This window comes from Alligator sinensis, unplaced genomic scaffold (assembly GCF_000455745.1).
Source record: "Alligator sinensis unplaced genomic scaffold, ASM45574v1 scaffold973_1, whole genome shotgun sequence".
Classification (NCBI taxonomy): Eukaryota; Metazoa; Chordata; order Crocodylia; family Alligatoridae; genus Alligator; species Alligator sinensis.
In genome coordinates, this window is record NW_005842622.1 from 777,207 (window position 1) to 804,369 (window position 27,163).

Below are 27,163 nucleotides of genomic sequence, written 5' to 3' on the forward strand. Positions count from 1 at the left end.
AAGGGGAGAAGGAGTGGGCTTCTGGAACGGTGTTGAGAAAAGGGTTTTTTTCTTTTCATGTGAAAACTGAACAAATGTGACATGACACCAGTGAGATATAACGGGTCTGGACATCCACAACACAGTTCGTACCCTCATTCTTCAGAATCGACACGTGTGGAAAATCTAGGGATTTGTTTCTCTTGCTAAAAAATAAGGAATCAGTCTTAAAATAGTTTAAGATACTTAAATGCTGACATTGAAGAATTTGCCCCCCATTACCCTCACTAACAAACTACTGCTTTAAGCAAGACATTTGCCCAGTAACAGATGAAGACAACCATTTACAGGCAAGTAGCACATTCAATATGTGGCACACATTGTTACTTAGAGCTGCAACGAGAGTGAGTTAGCTGTATTAATCTGAAGTCAGGCAGAAGGCAGGCCAAAGTAGCATCTTATAAACTTATACTGGGAGCATCTATACAAGAGGTTAAAAGCGCAGTAGACTAATGCTACTGCACATTAGCATGTCATGGTGAAAGCCGTGCTAATGCAATAATGAGCAGCAGAATTAGTCTATTGTGCATTAGCATCACAAAAACATTGTGCTACTAAGTGCACAAAACATTGTGTTACTAAGCAGCAGTGCCAATTGCTGCTTAAGTTAGTACTTGTTATTACAGGTAATTATGGTGTTATTGCATTAATGCATGTGTAGATGTGCCAGCAGATGCATAACACATGCTCCTCTGAATTAGCTAATCTATAAGGTCTTACTCTTCCCTGCCTTCTGCCTGATAGCAGCAAGTTAACATCAACAGCTTTTTCAGTCCTGGAAGCTAGAGATCTCAAAAATGTTGGTAAATATCTTACAGAGCCTGGCAAACTGATAAAGTAGTTAAGAACTTGTTTAGATTATTAAAAACACACACGACCCTACTCCACCCAAATGCAAGTTAATTCTTTCCACATCAGTAAAGGTGAATAGGCTTCCCTTAGATTCCTAAAAAAGTTTTGATTTTGAGGACAGGTACAACTTAAAGTTTCTGAGGTGGATAAATGAACAGGGACAAACATATTTCTTTATAATCAGGAGCACATTGTGCATTTTGACATAAGTCTTTTCATTGGGCTAGACAAAGGATACGTTTGGAAGAACACCTAAGGGAGTTTTTACATGTGCTCCAGGAGTGGATGTGAGGGAGAGAAGTGTGGGGCAGGGGGAAAGCCCTGAGACCTGCAATTCCTCCATACTTATCACAAGTGAGAGAAGGAGCCCAGCAGGAGCAAGGAAAGTCTTGCTACATTTCTGCAGTGAGTGCTCCTTCTGGATTGGCAGCAAAAGAGCACAGAGAGGTACTTCTGGCCCTGGAGAGGGGAAGCCAGGGAGAGACAGCAGCATTCAGAGAGGGGGGACACAGGTTCACACCGTCCCAGGAGAAAAGTGCAAGGCAGCATGAGGCAGCTGGTATATGTGGTCAGAGGACCACTGACCACATGAAGGACCCTCGACTACAGGAAGCCAGGAAGGTCCATTTGGGTAAAGACTGAAGCTCCAAGGATCTGTGGCACGTGGGTGTATGGGCACAGTGTGGACTACATACTATTGCCAGTGAAAAAGGGTAAGACACTTCCCTGCACTGCTGATGCCAAGAGTGTGCGGTTTCCCTCCCCTTCCCCCCTGGGCAAGGGGTAGTGCTGCCAGCAGGACACATAGGATTGATTTAATTTGATTTACCCCAGGAATTTTCAGTGAATCATGTCAAGTGTAGGGACCCTCAGTGAACTGATTCATGTATATGGCCTCTTAATGAATTGTTTTAAGCATACCAACTCTTAATAAATTGATCCCAGCCTACTAATTTAAGTGTATGGACTCAGGGATCCCACTGAATTGAGTGACTCTAGATCCTGAGTGAAATGATTTCAGTTGAGTTCATTTAAGTTAATTGACCCTGGAAATGCCAAAGAATTAGTTTAAGGGGCCCTATATGGAGTCTATTTAAATTGATTGATTGGCAGACTTCAAACGAATTAACTAGGAGCATCTGACCAAGACAACTATCTGTTTAAGGAATGAACCTATTGAGGACTAGGGAAGCCATGGACTGGCAGTGAATTGCTGGTAGACAGACTTCCCCTCCCAGAGGTAAGCCCAATAGAGGGACCCACAAGGAGAAGTCCATATAGCACATCATGTAGCCTAGCCAGAGCAGCTATACAAGTACTCGGTAAACTTCCCATAGAAGAGATGAATTTACATTTAATGGCACAAACCTGGGCAATAACTCAAAGACCCACACACAAACTGCTGGATGTGGTACAGGTGGGCTGTAAGGGAAGGTGGAGGCTCATGAAGAAAATCATCTGAGGAGCAGACCCGGACCTACTGGCCAGCATAACCAGCTCCCAACCTTAAAGAAAAACATCAAAGGCGTAGCAGGCGAGAACATAACACCGGAGGGTGGTAGTCCTGACCTTCACCCTGACACTTCGGTAAGACATCAGGCAGGAGAGAGCCAAGTCCATATACCACCTACCCCTGATGGGATAGAGGAGGCTTTAATTAGAATGTAACTGCTCTAATTAAAGCACCACAGCGTAGCATAGATTAGCACTGCCCCTCATGGTGAGGGAGAGGGCAGGGACAGGGGCTGTTCAGGTGGGGTGGAGGCAGGGGGGCCGGAGCTGTGGCTCATGGGGAGGGAGGGGGCTCCCGCTACTGATTGCACCCCAGGAGCGCATGGGGGGGGTGTGCCCCTCAGATCTGTGTGGGGTGCGGTGGGGTGGGCTGTATGTGGCTCTTCTCGGTGGGGGTTGGGCTTGCAGTGGGTGCAGGCAGTGCTGGGAGGATGCTGCATCCACCCCAAATTTCGCTGCCACTCCACTCCCAGTGCTGCCACTGCTAGACATAGGCATGAGTGAACCAGGAGGCCAGCTGGGGCCTGGACAGAAAGGGGGCCCAAAAATGGTAATTTTTTTTTCACTGTCCAATTAGTATTATCATTATCTCTGGTGAAGTGGGGTCCAATACTAAAAGTTCACCTGGGGCCGCCAGAAGTCAAGGTATGGTGCTGATATCAGCGATTCTCAACCAGGGAACTGTGGCATCCTGGGGTTGCCACCAGATCCTTTGAAGGATGCCACAAAGTGTGAGGAGATGAACAAGGTTTGAGGAGATAAGCAGTCAAGCGCAGGCTTAGGTTTGTCTCTACCCAGCTAATCCCTCATATCCACTTCCCAGCCTCTGCAAAGAGTGAACACTACAACATAGAAATTACTTTTTGAAACTGAATGTCACTCAATTCAGGAAAGTCATAGAAGGGTGACTCAAGTCCTATAAGAGGTGCTTTAAAGTCCAAAAAAGGTTGAGAACCATTGATCTATACACTTGTGTAAAGCTGGTAGAACTCTACCAACGTTGATGAAGTTATTTCTTTAAATAAGAAGTTAATTCAGTTTCATAATTTATTTTCCTCTGGACAAACAACTTTTTTCTAATTTTGTCTTCTTTCCATTCCACTGTTCCATTGATGTAAATATATGCAACATTTTTTTTGCCCATGGAGCATTTAGGTCTCTCCCTTGTATTATTAGTTTAATTCATGCCTTCTCAGATGGAGAGTTAATTTCTATACAGAGTACAATATGACCAAGCATTTTCCGCAAGTAAAGTAAAAATTGCAGAGTTCGGATTCAATTCCTGGCCTACTCTTTCGTGGACTTCCCTTTCTGCTTCTTTGCTGACTTACACCTAGAATTTAGACCTCTTGGTCACCATGGATACAACACTGGACTAGGATTCAAGTGAGTCATCTTTTATTCCCAGCTTTAACACTGACCTGTTGACAAACGGTGGGCAAGTCACTTCACTTCTGCATCTCAGTTTACCCATCTGAATATGAAGACAATAGTATGTGACCACTCTTTGAAAAACTACTAGGATAGATGAATGAATGAAAAGTATGATATAAAATTTACTCATTGGCATTATTTTTACTTTTTCAAATCAGGTTTTAGCATCTCCAATTGAGAATAATTGCAGCTATAAATAATTGGTGGGACCAAGCTTATCCACATTCATTTGCACCTGAAACTTGCACTTCAAGTAAAGGAAGTCAGGTTTTCAAAATACGGCTATTTTTTAAAGCCTAATTGGAAGTCATTTCCTTGAGACAGCCTATAAATGTATCACACCTTTCCCCTGGACCAGTCTACCTCAACCATATGAGAATCAGGACATCCCCCACCCCCAACTTTTATGCATTTGGCTGTCCCCCAGTTAAGAACAACTGTTGTGCTGTCTTGACTTACTGCAGTGGTTCTCAGCCAGGTGTCACCTCTACTGCCATCAGGTAAACAGCCCCATGTACCTGTCCGAACAGCCAGACCAGGAAGGGCTAAGGTATATGCTCACTGTCCTGTTTCATAGTGCTCTCTGATTAGCCAAAAGCAGGCAGGGAAGCCGGCTCATGCTGTACCCTTTGCTGTCCAACCCTGCATGGCAGTGCCATAGCAATGAAGTTTGGTGCCTGGGGCAAAGTCCGCAGCAGCAGCCCACCCTCACCCCACACACAGATCCAGGGGGCACATCACCCCCCGTGCTTGCCTGGGAGTGCATGCAACAGCAGGAGCCACCCTTCCCCCATCCCCGTGACCCCCAAAATGAGCCTCTCATGGCTCCGTCCCATGTCCTGCCCCAGCTGGGCAGTGCTGTTGGTGCCCCTTCGCCTTGGTGCCCGGGGTGGTCGCCCTGCTCACCCCTCCCTTGCTAGGGTACTGCTGTATGGTGTCACCCAGAAACAGAGGTGTGCAGGCCAGATGGAACTTTGCAATCCTATGGGAGGAGAAAATCTGGCTGCTTTGTGTTATTTGGGCTCTTTCTGAAAAATGCCCAAGCAACGTCAGTAAAGGGTAATACTCAAGTTGCTTAGGAGCCTAAACCCCATGTTCAAAAGGGACTAGCCCATTGAAATTGATGGGGTAGGCACTTCACCTGATTAAGTGCTGTTGAAAATTCCACTGGGCTCTGTGTGTGTGTGTGTGTGTGTGTGTGTGTGTGTGTGTGTGTGTGTGTGTGTGTGTGTGTGTGTGTAGGAGTCCAAAACCTTTTGAAAAATTGGTCCTCTGCCTAAGTTACTTTTGAAAATGGGAACAAGTTGCTTTCAAAAAATCTTCCTTTAAGCTCCAAAATGCAATGGCCTTCTTTTGGAGCATCAAAGGAAGAACTCAATATATACACATATGCAAATGCTTTGACTCTGACTCTGCTGCCTAACTACCATCATGTGAAAACATGAGCCAGCAATAACTAGAGACAGATGCTAGCAGAAAGACTGATCAGTAGTTATTTAACTGGGCTGCCCTCAGGACTCAAGGTCCTTGTGCCAATCTGAGGGTCTTGCTGCTTGGGAATTGATTATTTCAAAAGTAGAGCCAAGACACTGAAGCTACAGGAATGATTCATGAAATCTTGACACCAGCACTTGAATCCCACTGCTGGGTAGTGTTCTAGAACACTCAGCGCTGGTGTGCAAGATAATTGTGAGTTTTCTATGACCATTTCACGAAAGTTCTTCCCACAATCTGCAAGGAGGGAGAAACCTCGGCCTGCCCTGCCAGTATCCTGCCTTCTCTTCCCAGTTTTGTTTTTTTTTCCCCCACCCCCGTAATAAAAAGAGAACAGAAGAGAAGCCAGGGCTATCTGTATATACTTGGACTTCAAAGGACAAAAGAGGTAAATTATTTTCTGTTCATCTAGTTGGGAATTTTCCAGTTTTGTCTTTTCTTTCCTGGTTTAGGTTCACTAATTTGTTATACTGGTTCTGAGTGAATTTAGCAGCATAACTTCCAGGTGTGTCTATAGGATCAGGGTTGAATCCAAATTTTGCACCTCATTGCGAACTGAAGTTAAGAGGATCGTACTAACAAATAATTTTCTCTGTAGGGCATAAATGGTTCAATATTTCTGGGCTGGTATACTTTCAACTTTTTTCTTAAAATAACACCTTGATATATAAATGATTAGTAAAGACTGACGGCAATCACATATTATTAGGGAAGGTACACAATCATGTAAAAAGTGCAAGTATTCTGTCAGCTCCATGAACCACAGCTCCATGAACAACTAACACAAAGATTGTTGGAATTTACCAGGCATTATATAAAGGAAAGCACAGTTCAAACCTACCCCAGCCAAATTCCAGAGACAATTCTGCTAATTCCCCTCACAAATTCATTTTGGAGATTCAGCATACTTATTACTTAGGACACATACCTTGAGAAGGAATCTTAGGGCCTCATTACATGTTAATTTTAGGTGGCTCCTGGAGCTCTTAACCCCTGCATTAGCCACATGTTAACACCTGAAACTAGTTCCAAGCACACTTTAGGCAGCTTAAAGTTACACCACTCCAGGGCAGATTTATCTCTGATCATTGGTGACATGTAGGGGGGTGCATGCGGGTGCATGTGCACCCCCTGAAATCAGCCTTGCACCCCCTGGAAATGCCAGCTGCAAAACCATAAGTGCCAGTGGAAGTGCACTTCTGGTTTCACCGCTGGTTCAGTGATCGGCAGCTGGGGGACACCCTCCCGCCCCCCTCAGCGATCTGGTGCCCCCCCAGACTCAGGAGGCACCAGTCACCCATGTCTGTGATCCATGTTACCTAGCTCATGTTCCATTAATGTGTGGCCACTCCCAACAAATGAACTGCCCAAGCTGCAGTCCTTCAGCATCTCAGGATGCAGTGTCTCTTCCATACCCTCCTTTTCTGTGTGGACAAATTTTCTTGAACTCTACTGCCCTAGAAGGTGGTGCTAGCACTAAGCCAACTCCCCCTTCAACCTCTGGTGATATGACCTTTCCACTTGCAGGGGTACAACCCTGGCAAGCAGCCTGCAGAACACATACCAGCTAGCCAGGTTGCAGGGCACAGATAGGTCTAGGAGTGGGTTTTAGGGGGAAATTAATTTTTAAATTCGGGGGGGGGGGGGGGGGGTTTTTTTTTTTTTTTTTGTTCGGGGGGGGGGGGGGGTTACTTCTTTTTATTTTATCCTTCAGAGGCTGCCTTCCTTCATTTCACCATGCTTCCCCAACCCCAATTTCTTTTCCACTTCCCATTTTATTACCCGCTCCATCCCATTAACTCTCCACCTCCTAGCTTCATGTTCTTACCCCCCAAAACCCATGTCTCACACACCATCACCTAGAGCAGGGATAGAAATCTGTCCTGGTCACCGGCCCTTCAGCAGCAACTCACAGTTACAGCTCCTGGTCTTGCCCCTGATCACTAGGCTTCTCAGTGGCAAGGCACAGCTGTGCAGGGTGGGGGAAGTCAGAGAAGTCTGTTAGGTTTAAGGTGTGTCTGCTCCAAACTTGAGCTAGCACTAACAGTTATCAACATTTGAGTAGATCTAAGTTCAAGGTGTAACAAGGCCTTTAGAACACAGTTCTACTCTGTCTACTGACCACAAGAAATTCTGAAATTAACATTTACGAGCATTTTTGGGGAGCCACATGAACTGCAGTCGCAACATGATTTTAAATGTACTTGGGAATATCTAGGAGCAAGTGTGTTTCCTTGATCCTAGAGAAGCAATAATCCATAAAAAGCTTTGTAGTAAGGAAGCTATTGGGATATAGGCAGAGTGCTACTGGTCTCACATCTTCAAGCACTGAACATGCTTATCTCAAAATTTGCATCCTGATGTAGCATATTGGTGTTGAAAATGTCTTTGAAGAACTACTGGAACTGTCTAGAGACGTGATAACTGGGTACTCTGAAGAAAAAAACATCAAGTCCCTAAAACCAGTTATCTTTAGATAAAGAAATTAAAACTCCTAAATGGCCATTTGCAATGTTATACATGATACCTCACATCTACAAGTCCATTTATTAAGCAGATATTAATTTGTGGCATAATGTGACCATACAGTAGATCTTTCCAAGATACAGGCAGAATGTTATCTAGTTTCTTTGCATATCCTAGTTTTAGCAGGAAGATTCCAACTGGGCAACCTACACAGTAGGTTCCTGGTTGCGTTGCCTTCAAAAAGGAAACTCCAGAGCTCTCTAGTGAGTCCTTCATGTTGCAACAATATGATTTTCTTTTTTATAAAATGAGTGCGCAGTATATACATGACAAGGTAGCTTGAGGGGTGTAGGTTGTAGCCGTGTTGGTCTAAGGACATAGGCAGACAAGGTTTTTTGGGTGAATCTGATATCTTTTCTCATCTAATAAAAGATATCAGATTCACCCAAGGTCGCTTGACAAGTTTGGAGACTGGCATATTGTGTTAAGCCCTAACCCCTTTTAGTTTTTCGAGCTCATCTGAGGGAAGAACTATTTCAGCCGACTAAAAGTAGGCTTTTTCTTCTTATGGCATTTCCCTCCATCCACTTCCTTTATAATTTGCCTAACCTTAACATAGAGGAGTGATGAGAAGAGATAAAGCTAAAATCCAGCAAAACTTTACTCACACAGATAATTCTGACTTACATGATTAGGTTTTACCTTATATGTTTCTATTGTATAATTTGGTGGAATTTTGTGGAGAGGCGGAGAGAGGAAGAGTACGGCTTTGTTCTTCCTGTGCATTGAAAATCCTTCTGTAGTACAGATTGCCCTGGTGTACTTTAATGCAGTATAGTCTGAAAGGGGAGTGTAAAATATCATATGGGCTTACCTGTTCAGAGGCTTATCCTTAAATCAGTCTGTACACAGGAGTCTCACTGAAATCAGAAGAACACAGAAAGGATTGGATCCTTATTTCTATAGTCCAGGAGGTTTCAAACTGTGTTTTGTGGAGCCCTGGGATTCTGTGAGAGGTCATAAAGAGATTGGGGGTAATGGCAGAGCAGACCAGGAGACAGTGTATCACCACTGCCAGGTCAGGTCGCCTGGCTCCATGTCAACTTATGCAGCCCCCAGAGCCAGGGGAAGGGGTTCTATGGTAGAAGAAGTGATGCAAAAAAGTTCTTTGATTTTTGGAAGTTTGAAAACTACTGCCACAGTAGATTTGTATCACTCAAAGTCAAAGAACAATGATTTTTTTTTTTAATGTTCAGTGCTATAAACTAAAACTTAGGATGTTCCTTTTCCTATACTTCACCAACAAGAACCAAGGATTTTGAAGCTGGAATTTCATTGATGTGGTGAGGGAGGAGAAAAACCAACTCCCTCTTCTGTAAATGTAGTAGCTGAGAGAAGCTAACTGCATTCACTTCCAACTGAGAAACTAGTGGTCTGCTCACTACAACTCCATGCATGGCAAATCCTGGAAATGAGATGAGAGCTACTTTAGAGTGTCACTCGATACGTGTCCAGCTACACTCTTAGGCATCTACATTGCTCGATCTCTAGAATTTGTCATAGGTCAAGCACAGCCAGTGAGCATTGTATGCCTCCATGCAGTGTGGTGTGGACAGAAGTGTGGAAGACTGCTGGGGTGCACAATACAATGACCAGTGACAGAGAGCAGGTAAACCTGGGGCCTGCTTTACAGTGAATGATATGACTGGGCAGGGAAACAGATCCCTTTGAAATATCAAACAAGTCCTGGTTCTGGATACTGGGAAATGCCCTCTTTATCACTTCAAGAGGGACCTCAATAGCAGGATTCAGCTGTCCTGTCCCCATTACTGAGAGTATTCACCTTATAGGAAATGTAGCAAGACTGATATCCAAGGAAAATCTCATCAAACAGCTGTGTATTACCTCAGTAATACCATGCTGCTGGCAGCAGTGGCCCTAGGGGAGGTACAAAACATGGTTCCTTCAACACAGATCCATTATGCCTACAACTAGCCTTTGGGTGTAGTACAATTTCAGGGCCAGGTTGAGAATGTTTTTTTGAAACTCTCAAAAGAAAAAGAACTCTTCTTCTTTCAAAGAATATATTATTAACGCTTCTACTTTCTCTTTAGGCTTTGTAACCAGCTCCCACTATGGGTGACAGAGTTTGGGTGGGAACCTGGAGACCACATCGGCCAAGGATACCAATAGCAGCCCGGTATACTGGTCCAGGACCCAAGTACTCAATACAGGGAACAACAGGTAAAAAGCACAGACAGATACAGAACTCTAGGGAACCTGGTTCATAGTAATAATTTAAACACAAAGTTTAGATCAGTTCAGATCATTCATTTTGTGTACACTCACATATATTTTATTTAAATAACTTCACTATCTTTGGTGTGACAATTAGTATAACTTTTCCCACATTGCTGCTGAATATTAGTAATTTTTTTTTTTTTTTATAACCTAGCAGAAAGAACTGAGTGACTCTACTTAGTACACACCTACCTGATACTACTTCAAATAGTGTTTTAATATCAATCATTCTTCTAATTTTCTCTATGACAAATAGATTTTATTGCTGAGATGGTAAATTTTCATGACAAAAGCACAAGGCTGAATTAGGCACAAATTTCCACAGACCAGGGATTGCAAAAAGTGAAAGTTTTTGGGAAATTCATAAAGAATATTACTTTTACGATTAATTGCATTTTCCACCATCCGTGACTTGCTCCGCAGAGAATTCAAGGCAAGGTAAGCTGCCTGTCTGTGACACCAAGAACTTAAAGATGGTTGTTTGCAAAAGGCAGCTAGTATTGGCTCTTCTCTTCTTCTGCCTCATGCTTGTGTAAATTGCAATTGGCTTTTAATACCTTTTTCTAAGGCATCCATCACTGTAGTTTCTAACATAGAACAGAAATATAATTCATTCAGAAGGAATTGTCTAAATCAATTTTTAAAATATCAGTTACTGCTGCTTCATTAAGTGGCAATTGCTGCTTTTGGTGTGAAATTACCATGTTAGCAACGTAATTGTACCTACAAGCATCAGAATTCATGACAGGTAACATCTCTTATTAGAATGCATTAGAAAGACACCCCCCCCCCCTCCCTCTGCGACAATTAGTTATAAGAATTTTTTACATTTACTTCTCATTAATTTGAAATCTGGTTAATTAACTTCTGGTTAATTTTGACACTGATCACAGATAGCAATTTTCTCAGACTTTGCAGTCCTGTCATTAAGATGGTGTCTTCCTGTCAGAGCTCTAACACATATTGTTTAAAGAATTCCTCTTCTGTATGACTGAACAATTTTTTGTGCAGTTTAAAAATTTTAGTGCAGTCACTTTACTTTGAAAGGGACCTTAGGTTTCATCTATACTTGGAAAATAACTATCATGGAATATCTATTTTACTATATTTCCAAACCCTTAGTCACTGGTATGAGAACAAAACCGGACAGCTCATTTTTTCATAGAATCATAAAAATCAAGGGCTGGAAGAGACTTCAAAAGATTATTGATTCCAATCCTCTTGCTCTGGGCAGGAATACTGCTGAGATCAAATGATCCCAGCAAGGTGTCTGTCCAGTCTCCTCTTGAAGACTTCCAAGGTTGGGGACTACAGCGCCTCCTTGGGAAGTCTATTCCAGATTCTGGTCACCCTTACCATAAAGAAGTTCTTCTTTCCTTACATCCAACCTGAAACCATCCTTTAACAATTTATGGCCATTGCTCCTTCTTCTCCCCTGGGGCACCCTAGTGAACAGTTTTTCTCCTGGCTCCTGATATTCACCTTTACATACCTATAGATGGCCACCAAATCCCACCTCAGTCTTCTTGTCCCCAGGCTGAACAGTCTCACATCCCTTAGTCTTTCCTCATAAGGTTTGTCCTACAGGCCCTTAATCATTTTGTGGCCCTTCTCTAGACCCTTTCAAGATTTTCCACGTCTTTTTTGAAGTGTGGCACACAGAACTGGACACAACTGGGGTCTCACCACCACCAAGTAGAGGAAGTATCACTTCCTTAGCTCTGCTTGCAGCACATCAACTAATGCATTTCAGTATGTTATTAGCTCTGTTGACTACAGCATCGAACTGGTGGCTCATGTTCATCCAGTGATCAGCCATAACCCTGAGATCCCTTTCAGTCATCGTGCTGGCCAGGATATCTCCTCCTAACCTATATTCATGTTGGTAGTTACTTCTGCACAAATGAAGTACTCTGCATTTATCCTTATTGAACTGCATCTGGTTCTGTTCCACCCACCTTTCCAGCTTGCCCAGGCCTGTTTGTATCCACATCCTATCCCCTAGTTTAACCACTTTTCCCCATAACTTAGTATCATCTACAAACTTGACCAGAATGCTTTCCACCTTCTCATCTAAATTGTTGACAAAAATGTTGAACAGCATGGGGCCAAGAACCGGACCCTGTGGGACACCACTGGCCACCTCCCGCTAAAATGATACAGACCCATCCACTAACACTCTCTGGGTTTCAACCCTTAGCCAGTTCCCAACCCACCTGACTATGGACTCTGCCAGCCCACAATCCCCCAGTTTTGTTTTGTTTTTTTATAAGAGTCTCATGGGGGACCATACTGAAGGCCTTTTTAAAATCCACATATATGACATCAACTGCATCTCCCACATCTAAGCGGTTTGTTACTTGATCATGGAGGATGAGATTGGTCAAACATGACCTACCCAAACCATAATGACTATCCTTCAGCATCATGCCCTCTGCCAGTCTCTCACAAATGGACATTTTGATCATTTTTTCCAAAATTTTACCTGGTATCAAGGTCAAACTAACTGGTCTATAGTTTCCTGGGTTCTCTCACATCCCCTTTTTAAAGACTGGCACCACATTGGCCCTTTTCCAGTCTTCTAGAAACTCTCCCAAACACCACAAGTTTTCAAATCCTTCACCAACGATCCTGCAGTGACTCCAGCTAATTCCTGCAGCACTCTCAGGTGTAGTACATCCGGTTCTGCTAACTTGAAGACATTCAGTTGCTTTAAGTGCTCTCTCACCAGTTCAACACTAATCATTTCTTGGCAACTGCCCCCCTGCATCCATCCAGTATTTGACCAGGTGGGTGATCACCATTTGTATGCAGGAACACCAGTGCAAAGTATTCATTAAACAGTTTTGCTTTCTCCTGACTGTCTGTTTTCAGCTGTTCCGTCCCATTCTGCAAGGGCCCCACATTTCCCTTCATCTTCCTCCTGCTCCCTATATACCTAAAGAAGAACTTATTATTGTCCTTGATATCGGTCACCAACCTGATCTTGGTTACCACCCTTGCCTTCCTTATCATCTCCCTACAAACATAGGCTATACTTGTGTATTCCTCCTTGGTGACTACCCCTTGTTTTCATTGTCCGTAAGTCTCCTTTTTCTTTTTTAAGCACTCCTTGACTCTGCTGGTAAGCCAAGAGGACTCCCTGGGCCCTTTTCACCTTTCCTGAATGACCTTTGCTGCTCTCTGAGGATTGTTCCTTTGAGGAATGACCACCTTTCCTGAACTCCCTTCCCCTCCAGTCCCTCTTCCAATAGGGTCTCTCCCACTATTTTCCTAAGCTCATTGAAGTCAGCCTTCCTGAATTCAAGCACCTCTGCCTTACTGACTGAGTTCCCTGCCCTATGATGGATAATGAATTCTATCATCTCATGATCACTGTCTCCCAGATTACCCTCAGATCTCCCACCAGGTTGTCCCCTTTGACTAGAACAAAATCCAACAAAGCCTTCCCCATGCTCAACCCTTTCACCTTCTGAACTAAATAAAGTTCTTCCACTCAGGTCAAAAATCAACATGACCAGTCAGATCTGGCCAAGTGCTCTTCCCAGCACATGTCAGGGTAACTGAGAGCACCCATGAAAACTATGTTGTTTAAATGTGCAGCCGCCATCAGTTCTCTGAAAAATTCCAGATCCAGCTCCTCCTCCTAGTTTAGCAGTCTGTAGTAGACACCTATTGCTGGGTGAAAAATCTGAGATACATAGAATCTGAAAAAATGTGTGATATACTGAATATATGTCCTACAAAACAAAAGGAAACACAGTGTCCTGAAAGGGAATTTCATGAGGCCAAAGACTCAAATAACTTTAGCACTGTAATACAAAGGGAATTTAAAATGTGACTTGGTCAACACATAGAAAATGTAGCCTTTCTTCCTAGGTTACATGAAGCACAATCCAACCAAAAAGAAAGCCCCTGCTTATAGTATTAGTGGGACAAGGCCACATTGCAAAGAAAGCTGCTCTCCAGGTCCTCGCTACTATGTGGCCTCAATGACCAGAAGGGGGAAGGAAGTTGCCCCAGCTTATACCATATCTGGACGTCCCATAGTGAAAACAGAGATCACCCCTGGACCAAGTGAGTAGCACATCTCTAGCAGGCTATCCAAAGTGAGGATAGCATGTCCGTGATCTCCCTCTCTTAACAGATTGGAAACTTTAGAACATTTTTTAGAATAAAGTATGTATATCCTCAAACAGAAACAGCTCCAATGCTGGGGGGGATGAAATGTGGGAGGAGCAGCCACATAGGACCATGGGGCAGAGATACAGAAGGAATGGCATGTGGACAGAAGGGCTAGAATGCAGAACTAGAACAAGAGGGGAATTGGTGGTAAGCACTTGCTGTAGGACAGGGGAGGGCAATTATTTTGAGTGGAGGGCCACTTACTGAGTTTTGGCAAGCCATCGAGGGCCGCATGACAGGCAGCCAGGGGCAGATAAATATTCATTTTCTAAACTTTTAGGGGCCCTGTGGGCTGGATAGAATGGCCTGGTAGGCCACATCTGGTCCACAAGTCACATTTTGCCCACCCCTGCTGTAGGAGGTAGGAGAAATGCCAATACCGGACCATGGGGACAGGATGTGTGGGAAAAGGCAATACAGTGTGATGAGTCAGATGGAAGCCCTAGAATTTTGTATGCTGAACCTACAGACCAAGTCATTTGCTTTGGATGCTTTTAAGGACAAGCTGTCATTACTGTTGTTTTGTTCTACTCTTGTCTAGGTGATTACTCACCAGAGAAGTCAAGAAAACATGTCTATCAATGTGCTCCTATTCACTCCATTTCCTTTAGATCTAAAAGCTTCAGAGTAGACAGCACTCCAGGTAAAAAATCCATTAACTAATAAATAAATCTGATGTAGGACTCCTGTTGTTGAAACCTGGCCTGAAGGCAGATAGTCCTGAGTCTGATTCCAGAGGAAAGTATTCTGATACAAGATAAAAGCTTCAAAAGGATCCAGTGTTATACCCAGAGCTAAGTGGGATTGTCATCAAGATTAACAGACTAAAATGTGAAACAACTTCATTTGCTTAGGTGCATTTGAAAATAATATGCAAATCCTTTTTCCTTTTAGCCCTGACATGCAGGTCTTATTTTATACTTGGCTGCTTCGCCCACCAGAACTTCTGCTGGCTGACAGCAGGTGTTATAGGAACATGCTCACTGCCATGCTGTTCCAATATGGCAGCCACCAGGATGCAAAGCAAGTCCTAGGGAAATACAGCTGCTTAAGGGACTACAGCAGTTGGTATGTATAGACAGTCTTCTGCCTTCTACTAGCTTCTAGATGGCAGCAGAAGTCTTCATCACAAGGAAAAGTGACTTTACTCTTCCAGAATAGACTGGGTTCTGCCACCAAAGACTAGCTTTTCGGGCTGTGCAAAATTTTGCTGGCTGTCTCATTTCAATGCTATTTCAACTCATTTTGAGCTCGAAACAGCAAAATCAAAATGAAATGAAGGGCTTTGAAACAGCTTTGAAACTAAATGAGGGTAGTCAAAACATTTCAGAAGTTTCGCAACATTTCGAGTTTTGAAGCTGAAGCTGGGCTTGCTTGCAAGGAAACAGAAAGTAAGGAAAGGGAGGGGGAAGAGCACAGTGAGGGCACGCCTTAACACATGCTGGGAAAGAAGCTCCTGCAGGAGAGGGAAGAAGAGCTCTGCCACAGTTTGGCTGCCTGAGATGCTGCTGGTACTACTGTGAGAGTGTTCACTAAGTGATTTTATACCTGTTGTCATTTAAGCAGTGGACCGGCCTGAGGCTGTAGGGGGGGAGGAGGCCTCATTGGGGCAGTGTGCCATGTGTCATGTAGAGGCCCCAGCACCAGCGAATGCACCCCTTAACATAAACATGCAGTCACACGTCATGAGTTTTGCTTGTCAGCAGTTTCTGAGAAACCCCTGTGCCTATCTCCTTGAAAGCTGGCAGGCTTAATGCCCACAGCAGAGGCTACCATACCTGCAGTTTTCACCCCCCTATGCCTTCACACTTAAAAGTGACACAAGTTTTGCTGTCAAGATTTGAGGTGCAGTTTCCCAGAAACCCCTGCACTTATCTCTTTCAAAATTGGCAGGCTTTATGCTCTCAGAAGGGGCTACCATCCCTGCTGCTTTCATCTAAATCTGCCAAAAAATGACAAAGTTATAGGCAGTGTTGTGCTTCCCCATTATAGCCTATGGGTGAAACATCAAAACAGCTTTGAAATGATGAAACAGTTTCGATGAAACAAAATGGAACAGTGCTTTCAAAATGAACTGAAACTCAAAACAAAACACTGTTCTGTCGAAATGGTGAAATGGAAGTCGAAACGAAACAGTGCTGTTTCGCACAGCCCTAGTAGCTTTGATTGCAGGCCCTGACAAACCATGGAGCCATCTGAGCAGTCAGTGTTAAACCAAACCAATGAGTACCTAGGTGAACAGTGGCAAATGCACACTAGTTCAGAAGAAAATCCTGCAATACTCTAATTAACATTTGCACAGTCCAGAATGGGGAAACAATGTTTGTGTTTGATGTTTGTTAAGTTCATGCATATATAAATGATAAATCCAGTGCATGCTGAAAACAGGGAAAACAAAACCATAAATAAATAAATAAATAAATAAATAAATAAAACAAGCACACTGGTCATGGAAAGATATACATTTGAACTGCTCCAAATTCTCCTTCAGAGCACTTCAGGTTGATGTGAAGCCCCCAACTCTGTCCTCCCACTAGACCACTTAAAAAAAATCACTGCAAACATGCAAGAGCCTGCTCTTCAGTCAGCTGGGTGCAACAGAGATTTGCTTGGCTCTGTGACTCCACTCCCTACCCACCCAGGGAGCAAGGGGCTGGAATTGGAATAGACAGCTAATGTTCTTCTGTGCTCTCAGCTTCTGGTCTCCTGGTCCCAGAGCCTGAGAGCCAGGCAAGAAATTGCTCTGCTCCTACTCAGAATACGTGGCGCTCAGACTCCCAAGACCACCAAGAATGGCTGAAAGCACAGAAGAGCAGGTGATGTGAGAAAATATGGAGAAGTCAATGGGAGTCCTGTGACAAATACACAATACTTTGAAAAATGCTCCTTTCTGTGTGTATTGTTTAACAAGGCAATCATCTCTTATGAAATAATAAAAATAAGAAAGAAAAAATATATTGTGATAGTGCCCCAGCCCATCATAGAGAAGGGCCTTCTTGTAACTTGGCCTGGACAAAACACAGGGTGTGATGACAATGCTGTTCCCCAATAGCTTACTGTTTAAGTGCATGAGCAGAGCAGGGGGATTATCAAACATGTTGATAATTTAAGACACGGCAATTAGCATGAGGCTAGGCTACTACAGGCTTTGAAGGCCAAGAGAAGTCTTCTGTGCTTGTGGCATCAGATAAGGCAGGATCAGAATACTGATGCAAAGGACAAAGCAGTCAGCCAAGAAAGTCCATTTTGCTGCTGTAAAACATGCTAAGTGAAGCATCCCACAACCTCAGAAAAATGAAGATGGGTCCTGTCCACAAAGGCAAAAAAAAACAGATTATATGATAGTCCCATGAGGCTACTACAGTATTACAAACTGGTGCCCCAACATGGTTGGAATTGTTTTCTCCCCAGCCTCAGTTTGAAAATGTCTTCCCTGTCTAGATGTGCTATCTAATCCTTGACCACTCATGCTGAATGTAATAATTATTATCCTTCTCTCCTGCCAGGTCCTGCCAGATATACAATCCCTAAGATGTTGGGCCCCAACACAGTGGACAAAACAGCTAGTCCTTGCTATTCCATGAAATGGAAAAGTAACATAGGTTATTTTTATGAGGATCGCCATAAGGTAGGCTGCCTTTCTACCTCCTTTCCAAGTATTCTTATCAGTAACCAGAGGCCCCCTCCAAAACTGAAGGGCTCCAAATATTGTTGGGTCCTTTCTTAACATACAAATACAAGCAGATCCAAGCACTCAGTTTGCACATGAACAGTGGTATCCAGAGTCCTACTTACTGTACCATCAAGACAGGGTGCTTCTATACTTGCAGCATCTACCTATCCAAAGGACATGACTCAAATACCATCAAAATCAATGATACTCCCAAAGTCTTCAAATTTGACCTAGTCTTTCTACCAACCCCAATCATAAAATTATAGAAAAGTAGGGATGGAAGGAACCTCAAAAGATCATCTATGCTAACCCCCTGTTCAAGGCAGGATGATGCCTGATTAAATAACCCAATCAAATGTTTGTCTAACCTGCTTCTGAAAACGTCTAAGGATAGAAATTCCATAAACTCCTGAAGTAGTCTGTTCCAGTGCTTAACCACCCTCATTGTGAGCAAGTTCTTTCTAATATCCAATCTACATTTCTTCTGCTGCAATTTAAGAATGCTACTCCTTGTCCTGTCCCTCAGGTATATGAAGACTGTTATTAAATCTCTCCTCAGTCTTCTCTTCTCCAGGCTAAATAATCCCAATTCTCTCCATCTTTCCTCAGAAATCATAGTTTCCAAGCCTCTAATAATTTCTGGCACTGGGAAGGTATGGTATGGAAATGGGAATGGGATGGTACTGGTGAGAGTTCAATTTTCTGGACTTCAGTGTCGAGCTGGTTCATAACTTGGTAAAGGGCAACTTTCAGTTCCATAAGATGCAGGATACAGCTAAGGGATCACCTGTCTTGGATTTTGTCCTGATCAATAGGGAAGAACTGGTGGAAAATTTGACGGTGATAGGTAGCTTGGGAAGAAGCAATAAGAAGATGCTAAAATTACAGTAGGTGTGCAAACATGATTCACAAGATAACCCAGAGATTTCAAAGAGGAATCCATAGTATTAAAAGCATTCTTATTTCTTGTGGCCATTCTGAGTTCTTTGTGAAAGAAGAATTTCTATATTATTTTTCACTAGCCAGAAATCTAGTGAAAACTAAGAGCTGACATTTTCTGAGTGATGCCCTGGGTCTATCAAGAGGTCCCCTGAGTCTAGAAAAGTTGAGAACTACTATATTAAATCCCTTGGCTTTCTCTGCATCACTTATTAGTAGACTGCCCTCTGTGTTCAATAAAGAACCTACACTTCCCTTTGGTCTTATTTCTTATTTATTCTCTTTTATGTTCCTCGCTACTTGCAACTCGAATCATGCCTTGGACTACCTGGTTTTCTCCTTGCATGCCCATGTGATTCTCTTATATGCTTCCCTAGTAATATGGACACATTTTCACTTTTTCTATGATTCCTTTTTGGGTTTCAACTCAGTGAAAAGTTCTCTGTTTAGCCAGGCCAGTCTCTTGCTGAACTTCCTTTTCTTTCTTTGGATTGGGATAGCTTGTTCCTGTGTCTTTAATAAGGCCTCCTTCAAGTACAACCAGGTCTCTGGAACTTCTTTTTCCCCCCCTCAGTTTTGCCTCCCACGGGATCCTGAGTCTGTTAAAAGTCTGTTTTTCTGAAACCCAGTCTTTATTCTGCTGTTCTCCTCAATTCCTTTCTTTAGGATCTTGAACTCTTATCATTTCATAGTTACTGTTACCCATTACCTTCCAATTTCTCTCTGTTCCTCCCCATTTCTGAGTGACAAATCAAAAAGAGCTACCCTGTACTTGGTCTGTCCATCACTGGTACCAAAAAGTTATCCCTGACACACCCCTAAACTTGATGGACTGTCTCACACCAGTAGTTTTCATCAGTAATTATAGTTTCCCTGAAAACTAGGTCCTGCAATTTGGAAACTGCAGTTAATTTAAAAAAAGATTCATTCACTTCTTTCTGGTTTGGTGGTCTATGGCAGACACCCACTGTGACATTACCCTTACTGTGATGGGAGGGGAGAAATCCTCTTGCCTTGATGCAGAAGCTTTTAATAAGCCTGCTCCAGCAACCTTTGAGTCATGGGCCAGAACAACCTGCTCAAGTCCGACATGGGCCAGGTGATTTCAGCAGTGCATCAGTGATGGGGGCTTTGCCTGAGCCACACCAGGACCAGGCAGTTGGGAGCTGCTCCCAAGGCACCAGCTTCTTCCAGGTCCTTGGCTGTAGTATGGGTGCAGATTGTAGCCAGTGGGAAGCTGCATTGGTGCTCATCACCTTCCAGCTGTATCTGCACTACAGCTGCTTCTCCCCCTCTCCACTTCTCAGCAGTGGTAGCACAGGCATAGGAACAGGTATAGTCAAAACCCTTCAGCTCTGAAGGCTGAAACCAGTGGCTCTGTGAGCTGAACATTGTCAAACCCTGGCTTACCCTGTTCTGCAACTCAGAATAAGATTATGTCTCTATATATAGGGCAATACCCCCACCTTTTCCCTCCTGCCTATATAAGCTATACCCATTCATGACAGTACTCCCATCATGTGAACTCTCTCTCCCCAGCTCTATTATCCCAATTACATCGTACTTTCACTATTGCATTAGGACTTCCAATTCTTCATGCTTATTCCACATGCTCCTTGCTTTAGTATATAAAAATGTAGGTAAAATCATGTTGACTGACCACCCCTATGAAAAAGGAGATGGGATGGGAGGGGAGGAGAAGAAAAAATCATCAGGATGTACATAATGCAATATTAGTCTGGAGGAAAAAATATCTATTATTTTTAAGGTTAGAGCCCTACTTACATACCAGAACCCTACTGTGCTTGGTATTGTCCAAACAGTGGCTTTAGTGTCCTAGTTTTAGAATAGCTGCTACTGAAAATGCAGCCACAAGAGTTTAAACCCAAATTTCTCTGCCATCTGTAAAGAATTGCCCTTGAAACACCTGCAATGATCCCCATCTCCAAATTAAAAACCTTTTTCATTTTTTAAATACCTGTTATACTGACAATTGAAATGCTACCAAATGCAAGTATAAATGCTACACAATGACATCTGAAGGATCCTAGGTTTCTTAGAGCAGACAACAACAGCTGTGTTTCAATTACTTTTGTTACAATTGGTATATATAAGAAAGCTCAAGGCTGTGTTAGCACAGCCAGATAGTACTTGGGGATTGTTAGAGCACAATTAACCCTTAAATGGAACATGAAATACAAATGAAGACAACTCTGTGTCCTAAAATCAAAATGTAGATGACTCAGTGTCTTAAAATCAGTCTTGGACAACTCGGTGTCCTGAAATCAAAGTCTAACTTTATTAGTACAACAAGTATTATCATCTCAGCAGTTCTTATATTCAGAGAGAAAAAAACCAATCAGTACAATAATTTCACCCAAACCCAGATGTTACTTTGCTCTGACAGAAAAGATGGCCACTCATTTCCTGGAAGCAAAGGGTACGTTATGGGCTGGAAGGGTCCAGACAGGTGTTGAAAGCTAGATTTCTGATGATGATGAATTTTTTTTGCTCCCTGCTTTTATGCTTTTCTTCAACTTCACTTCTTTGATGACTCTCTCCTTTCGGATTGGTCTCTTTGCACTCAGCATATTCCTTTGTCTAACACACCCATTACAAGCACACCTCTTAAATTTGGCCTTTTTCTGGTGTCTTACTTTGGGAATTGTTCATTTGTCTTCCTTATCACCTTTCATTAATATAGCCAATTCTTCCATCCCTCTGATTCAGCTGGTTTGTGCCAAGTTCAGTTAATTGAAGCTAGTAACAAGGCCATTGCTATGTTATGTTAAAATAACTTCTCAGTGATAAAAAAGAAAAGATATAATATAATGAGCACCTATGAGCTCTACAAAAACAACTCAAAGCCAACTAATAATAAAAAACAAAAAGTTAATACGGACAAAACTTAAGCAATGATTCAACAAGGCTAAACTATAAACAACACTATAAGCAGGTGCAACTTGAAAGCATTAAACATAAAAGGCTACCCTAACAGCTGGAAACAGATTTCAAAACAATTAATGGAAACTTCTGAAGGAGTTGCAAACGATAAAAAGAGAAAACTTGCTCTTCAGGCAAATTGTTAACTTTGCTTACATGCTATGATAACATTTTCCTATCAAGCTTGGTGCAATTCTCAGGGGAGGCTGGGGGGTCCTCAATGTTGATGTATTCATCTGAAAGATTTCACTGTCTCTTACAGACACCAGGTCCTGCTGCATATAACAGGCCAAAGCTTGATGCATACAAACACAGAGCACCTGAGTACAGTATGAGCTCACCAAGTAGGCCTCCAGGAGACAGAACTTTGCATCCTGGACCTGCAGCCTACAATATAGGAAAGGTAAGACAAAAAAGCCCTTGTTTCCCTTTTCCTCCTTTCAGTAGCTGGCCTTTATTGTCTCAGCATCTCCTTCAATAGTTTTTGTGAACTAGGGTTAGTAGCTAAATTTACAGGACTAACAATTAGGCCTGTGCGAGTCGGCAGCAATCGGATCCAGCCACTTCAGATGGCCGCGATCCGATCCGGAGCTCCGGACTGGGTTTCCATCTCAATCTGGCCAAAGCTTCGCAGCTGTCTTGGAGATCCGGCCATAGGGTATAATGGGGGAATCAATGAAATGTCTATAACTTTGTTGTTTTTTGTCCAATATGGATTAAACATGCAGGGAAGGTAGCCTCTGCTGAGAGCATGAAACCTGCCAAGTTTCAAGAATATCGGTTGAGGGATTTGGGAGGAACTGTACCCCAAATTCTTGAAAGCCAAACTCGTGTCTTGGCTGTGCGTTACAACACAGGGGGGTGAAAACTGCAGGGGTGGTAGCTCTTACTGAGGCCATGAAGCCTGCTCTTACTGAGGCACATCAAGCTGCGGACAAGCAAATCTCATGCCACGGGTGACACTGAGTGTGTTCAGGCGCAGCAGGGTGACAGCTGCAGTGATGGTGGCCCCTGCTGAGGCCACGACACCTGCCAGGTGTCGAGGAGATCAGTGCAGGGGGGTTCTGGGGCCCTGCACCCCTAGCTGCTGACAGGCAAAACTCATGCCAAGACTGTGTCTGTCTTGGGGCAGTTGATTGTCTGTATTGATTCTTCCTCTCCTTAGCCTGGTCTTGTAGGTGCTAATTGATGCTCGTTAAGTCGTTATGTAGTAGCTAGGTCCTGTGTATTGAGCTGGTCCCTGAGTGAATCATGATTGATTGGTAACTGGTAACACAGCAGCTTAGCAGCCAGGCCTGCAGCAGTCTCCCCCCTCCCCACCCCAAGACGGAGACAGTCAGTCTCACAAGCACCCATGGCACCAGTTTTGCTTGTCTGCAGCTTGAGGGGCAGTTCCCCCCAAACCCCTGCACGGATCTTCTTGAAACTTGGCAGGCTTTGTGGCCTCAGTAAGAGCTACCAGCCCTGCAGTTTTGACCCCCCTGTGTTGTAACACGTAGACGTGACAGGAGTTTTGCTTTCAAGAATTTGGGGTGCTGTTCCCCCCAGGCCCCTGCACCAATCTTCTTGAAACTTGGCAGGCTTTATCCTCTCTGCAGAGTCTACCATCCCTGAAAATTTCATCTAAATCGGATAAAAACAACAAAGTTATAGGTATTTTATTATTTCCCCATTATACCCTAAGGCCGGATCTCCGAGGCGGCTCCGAAGCGCTTCGGGAAGCCAAACGAGGCCCCCGAAGCATCCGAAGCTCTGTCTGAAGCCTCGCACAGCCCTACTAACAGTCTTGGCAGCAGGATTGTGGTGTTTTATTTTACTGGTATTAAGAAGTCTTTACTTTCAGCCATTATGAGTCATGGCTTTTTCCACTGGACTCTGGTATCTATATTTTTTTAAAAAATCAGATTCCAATAAGTAATGACTATATCTTCAACGTATAGATTCATGATTTAAAGGAAAAATTGGTAGATGGGACTGTGATCTTGCAGGGGAAGCCATGTTTGAAAGCTAAACAAACTCCGTACACTAATAAGGCATTATTAAAACAGATGAATTGCACAGAAAGACACGCATAAGAGAGAGTTCCTTTATTAAGCATACATGTGCATATATATCCGTTCCAACACCATCTCTTATCCCAACAGCATAGACATAAGAGAGATTTATATCATACTCTAATATTTGAACCTAAGAGAAAACACATGCAAACACAAAGGTTGTATCTGTGCATCTGAGAACCACAAAGTTTAAAGGAAAAGCCGCAATTAAAATTTACTTAGTCTTATTGTATGAGCAGTATCAAAAAAGTGCAGTTACCTTCAGTGTACTGATTTTTTTTTTTTTTTAAACAAATAAGGCTTGCTTCTACTTATAGTAGCAAACTTAGGTGTAAATAGTTCAAAGGGACATCTATAAAAGAGGCACAAAACTTTTTCCTGCAACTACTGTAATATATGGTGAATATGTAGCCACTGTTTCATAGTATGATATTTACCTCTAGGCTATGGAGAAATTGTAAGAAATCAAATTAAATGTACTATTGTAGTCTCTGAAAGATATTTTATAGCTCATTGAGAGAAAAGGCTTGATCATAAATTACCAGCTTAGTAGGTAGAGTTAAATTAAAGCAGCAAGGAATACACTATGTTACACAGGATGCAAAGGTGAAATTATGTATGCAAATTTCACGTGAAGGATCACTGACTTGCATCAGTTATATTCTGTCATATAACTGATGCAAGTACTGGTGCATACAGGAGCAGTGTTGTTACTTTATTTTTTTCAGAGTGCCAGCCTCAAAGGTTAAACAGTACCAGATCATACCATCCACCTAAGAAATGTTGCAACTTTTCATTCAAATTGCAGAGCAGCTGATGTACTTCATTGTTCCTATTTTCTCTGCCCCCACTTACACTTACAGCTCCAAACTTCTTTTTTACTGAGATATAGTGAGCATGAGGTGCAGTAAGTAGCAAGGATTCTTCAGACCTGGTACTTGACTATGGAGGGTACAGGCCATGGCAACTAGCAAGAAGTGAAGGTAATTAATGAAGAATACTCCCATTAATTTGATTTACTTTTCTTCTTCCAGGTGACACTAAAGAAATCCATGTCTTCTGGGATCACCTTTGGAATCCGGCATTCTGAGTACACAGTGCCTTTAATTATGGAAATCTATTGACCTTCCTGCAAAGCTGTCTTACAAGAACTAAATTTATTTTCCCATATCGTGTTGCTTTATGTTTGAAAGCTGCCAGATTTTACATAGCTCCTCTTAAATTTAGAAGCAGTCATATCTCCAACTTGTAACAAAAGATGTGCATCCATATTCAGAAAATTATCATGTGTAGTAGTATAATTTGCCCCCTGCTATAAAAGAATCTTCCATGTCCCCACTCTCCGCAAGGAAGAGAGCGTATTGAAGCTAAGATCATTGTCATCTGTGTGGATCATGCTGCCTTCATCAGTACAGTACTACCACTTCACAGCACCTGGCTCCAGCTATTCTTCAGACTATGGACTTTCACAAAATTGCCTGTGTAAAAATCTCATTCCATTTCCTACTAATAAGGCAGTCAGTTGAGTTTAGTCCTGTGATGGCCCTAGCTGCATGCCATTGATGTGTGTGTGTGTGTGTGTGTGTGTGTGTGTGTATGTTTAATCATGGTATTAGGATTTAAGAAAAATAAACCAGGAAGTGAATCTGAATTTAACACTTTGAAGTTATTGATCACCCATTTGCCTTTAGATGGAGCTATATACTAAGGTTTAAATAGACAGCCTGAAGTATTAAAACAAATTTTTATGTACGCTACAGTTATATTCAGGCAAAGCTTTACATAGACTTTTCATCAGTCTTCCTCAATTCATTTGTTCTTCATTTATCTTGGATAGTAGGAGAAAATAAATGGACTAGTTTATGGTTTCTGGTTTTCATGCCTCTGCAAAATATTACATTATTAGAGCTGCTGGCAAATGCAGAAATCCCTAAAAAAACCCATTGGCTTTCCATTAGAATGTGTAAAATAAAGGAAGCTTTTTGCTTTGTGCCTGGGCTGTTGTCTTTACCCAGAAGAAGCACCGTTCTTCCTCTCACCACTGCCGTGTGCATTCACTAGCCAAGGACATACAAGGGCCGCATACAGACCAACCACAACCAGAAATCATATTCAGAAAGCACAGGAGCTACTCCCTTTGGATGTTCCTAGTAGAACACATAGGAGGTGAGGGATTAGACACAACCAAGCCTTTTCATGCTGCTATTTGGCACAGGATGGATACAGCTGGGAAAGGAAGTTACTTCTACTGAAGTACTGTAAAAATGGACAAGTTCCTTCTGAATAATGGAGAAAAGTTCTGCCTTCTAAGACACCATTCTTCCCTGAGCTTCCCTCAGATAGCGTGCAAGTTTGCACCTTCCTTTAATAACTGGGCAGTGATTACGTGTCACAAAAACATGCAAAGACTTAATGCACTTATTGTGGAGGAGCTGTTGGCTCTGCTTAACCAAGATGGAAAAACAAATAACTTTCCCAACTACTGTTCTGTTAATTGTTTTTTATGTATTCTTTCAAGACAAAATTAATGAGAAGGCAATGATAGGGAGGGTAGCAGTTGAATGCCAGCACTTCTGGATCCTTAACTAGTCTGTGTGAGGGATAGAACTTCAGATTGATGCAAGGATAGTTATTAATGAATTATGCTTTATTGTTATAATACTAGGATATTATGAAATTGCCTTCATCTTTACTGAATTAAGAAAATACATAGAGTTTTTATATTTGTCAATATTTGGAGACCAATACCTGCTTGGGTTTTTGCTTGCTTATTTTGTTAAGTAATATGTAATAAGAAAATGATCCTTCCTCCCCCCCTCCTGATTTCTCTCACTCAGGAACAGGTCTCACATGTCAAGAAAAATATAAACATATTTATTACTAAAAAGTGTGTTTATACTCAAAGAGCACTTACAATTGTCTTTCTGTCTGAAAATATTTATGGCATTTCTTTTATGCTATATTTTGAAAGATGTATACAAGTATTAATTATGGAGGTTTATGCTTTATATAGAATATTTAATGGGCCTTTTTCCTTAAAAGCTGTATGTGCTATAAGTTTTAAATATGAGGATATTTGGTCAGAGGAACAGAAGTCCCGTAAGACTGTCTCATCAAAAAAATCAAAGCACATCCTTCTTGCGTGGAGTTGAAGCCTGGTATAGACAAAACTTCCCTCAAAGCAAGTTTTTGTCAGAATCTAAAATACATTATCAAGAAAAAAAGGTGGGTGAAAATGCATCAGATTAGATGTTCTACAAAATTCTTA

At 42.5% G+C, this 27,163-nt stretch overlaps 1 protein-coding gene across 1 annotated transcript; it reads left to right on the top strand.

The window, feature by feature from the left end:
* The first annotated feature begins 5,665 nt into the window (after nucleotides 1-5,665).
* ODF3 (outer dense fiber of sperm tails 3) lies at nucleotides 5,666-25,487 on the top strand. Its single transcript, XM_014524525.2, has 7 exons — nucleotides 5,666-5,719; nucleotides 9,912-10,041; nucleotides 13,978-14,175; nucleotides 14,825-14,926; nucleotides 17,790-17,911; nucleotides 22,101-22,241; nucleotides 24,930-25,487. Exons 2-7 carry the CDS (start codon nucleotides 9,933-9,935, stop codon nucleotides 25,017-25,019), a joined length of 762 nt encoding a protein of 253 aa, XP_014380011.1. The 5' UTR covers nucleotides 5,666-5,719; nucleotides 9,912-9,932; the 3' UTR covers nucleotides 25,020-25,487.
* The last annotated feature ends 1,676 nt before the right edge of the window (nucleotides 25,488-27,163 follow it).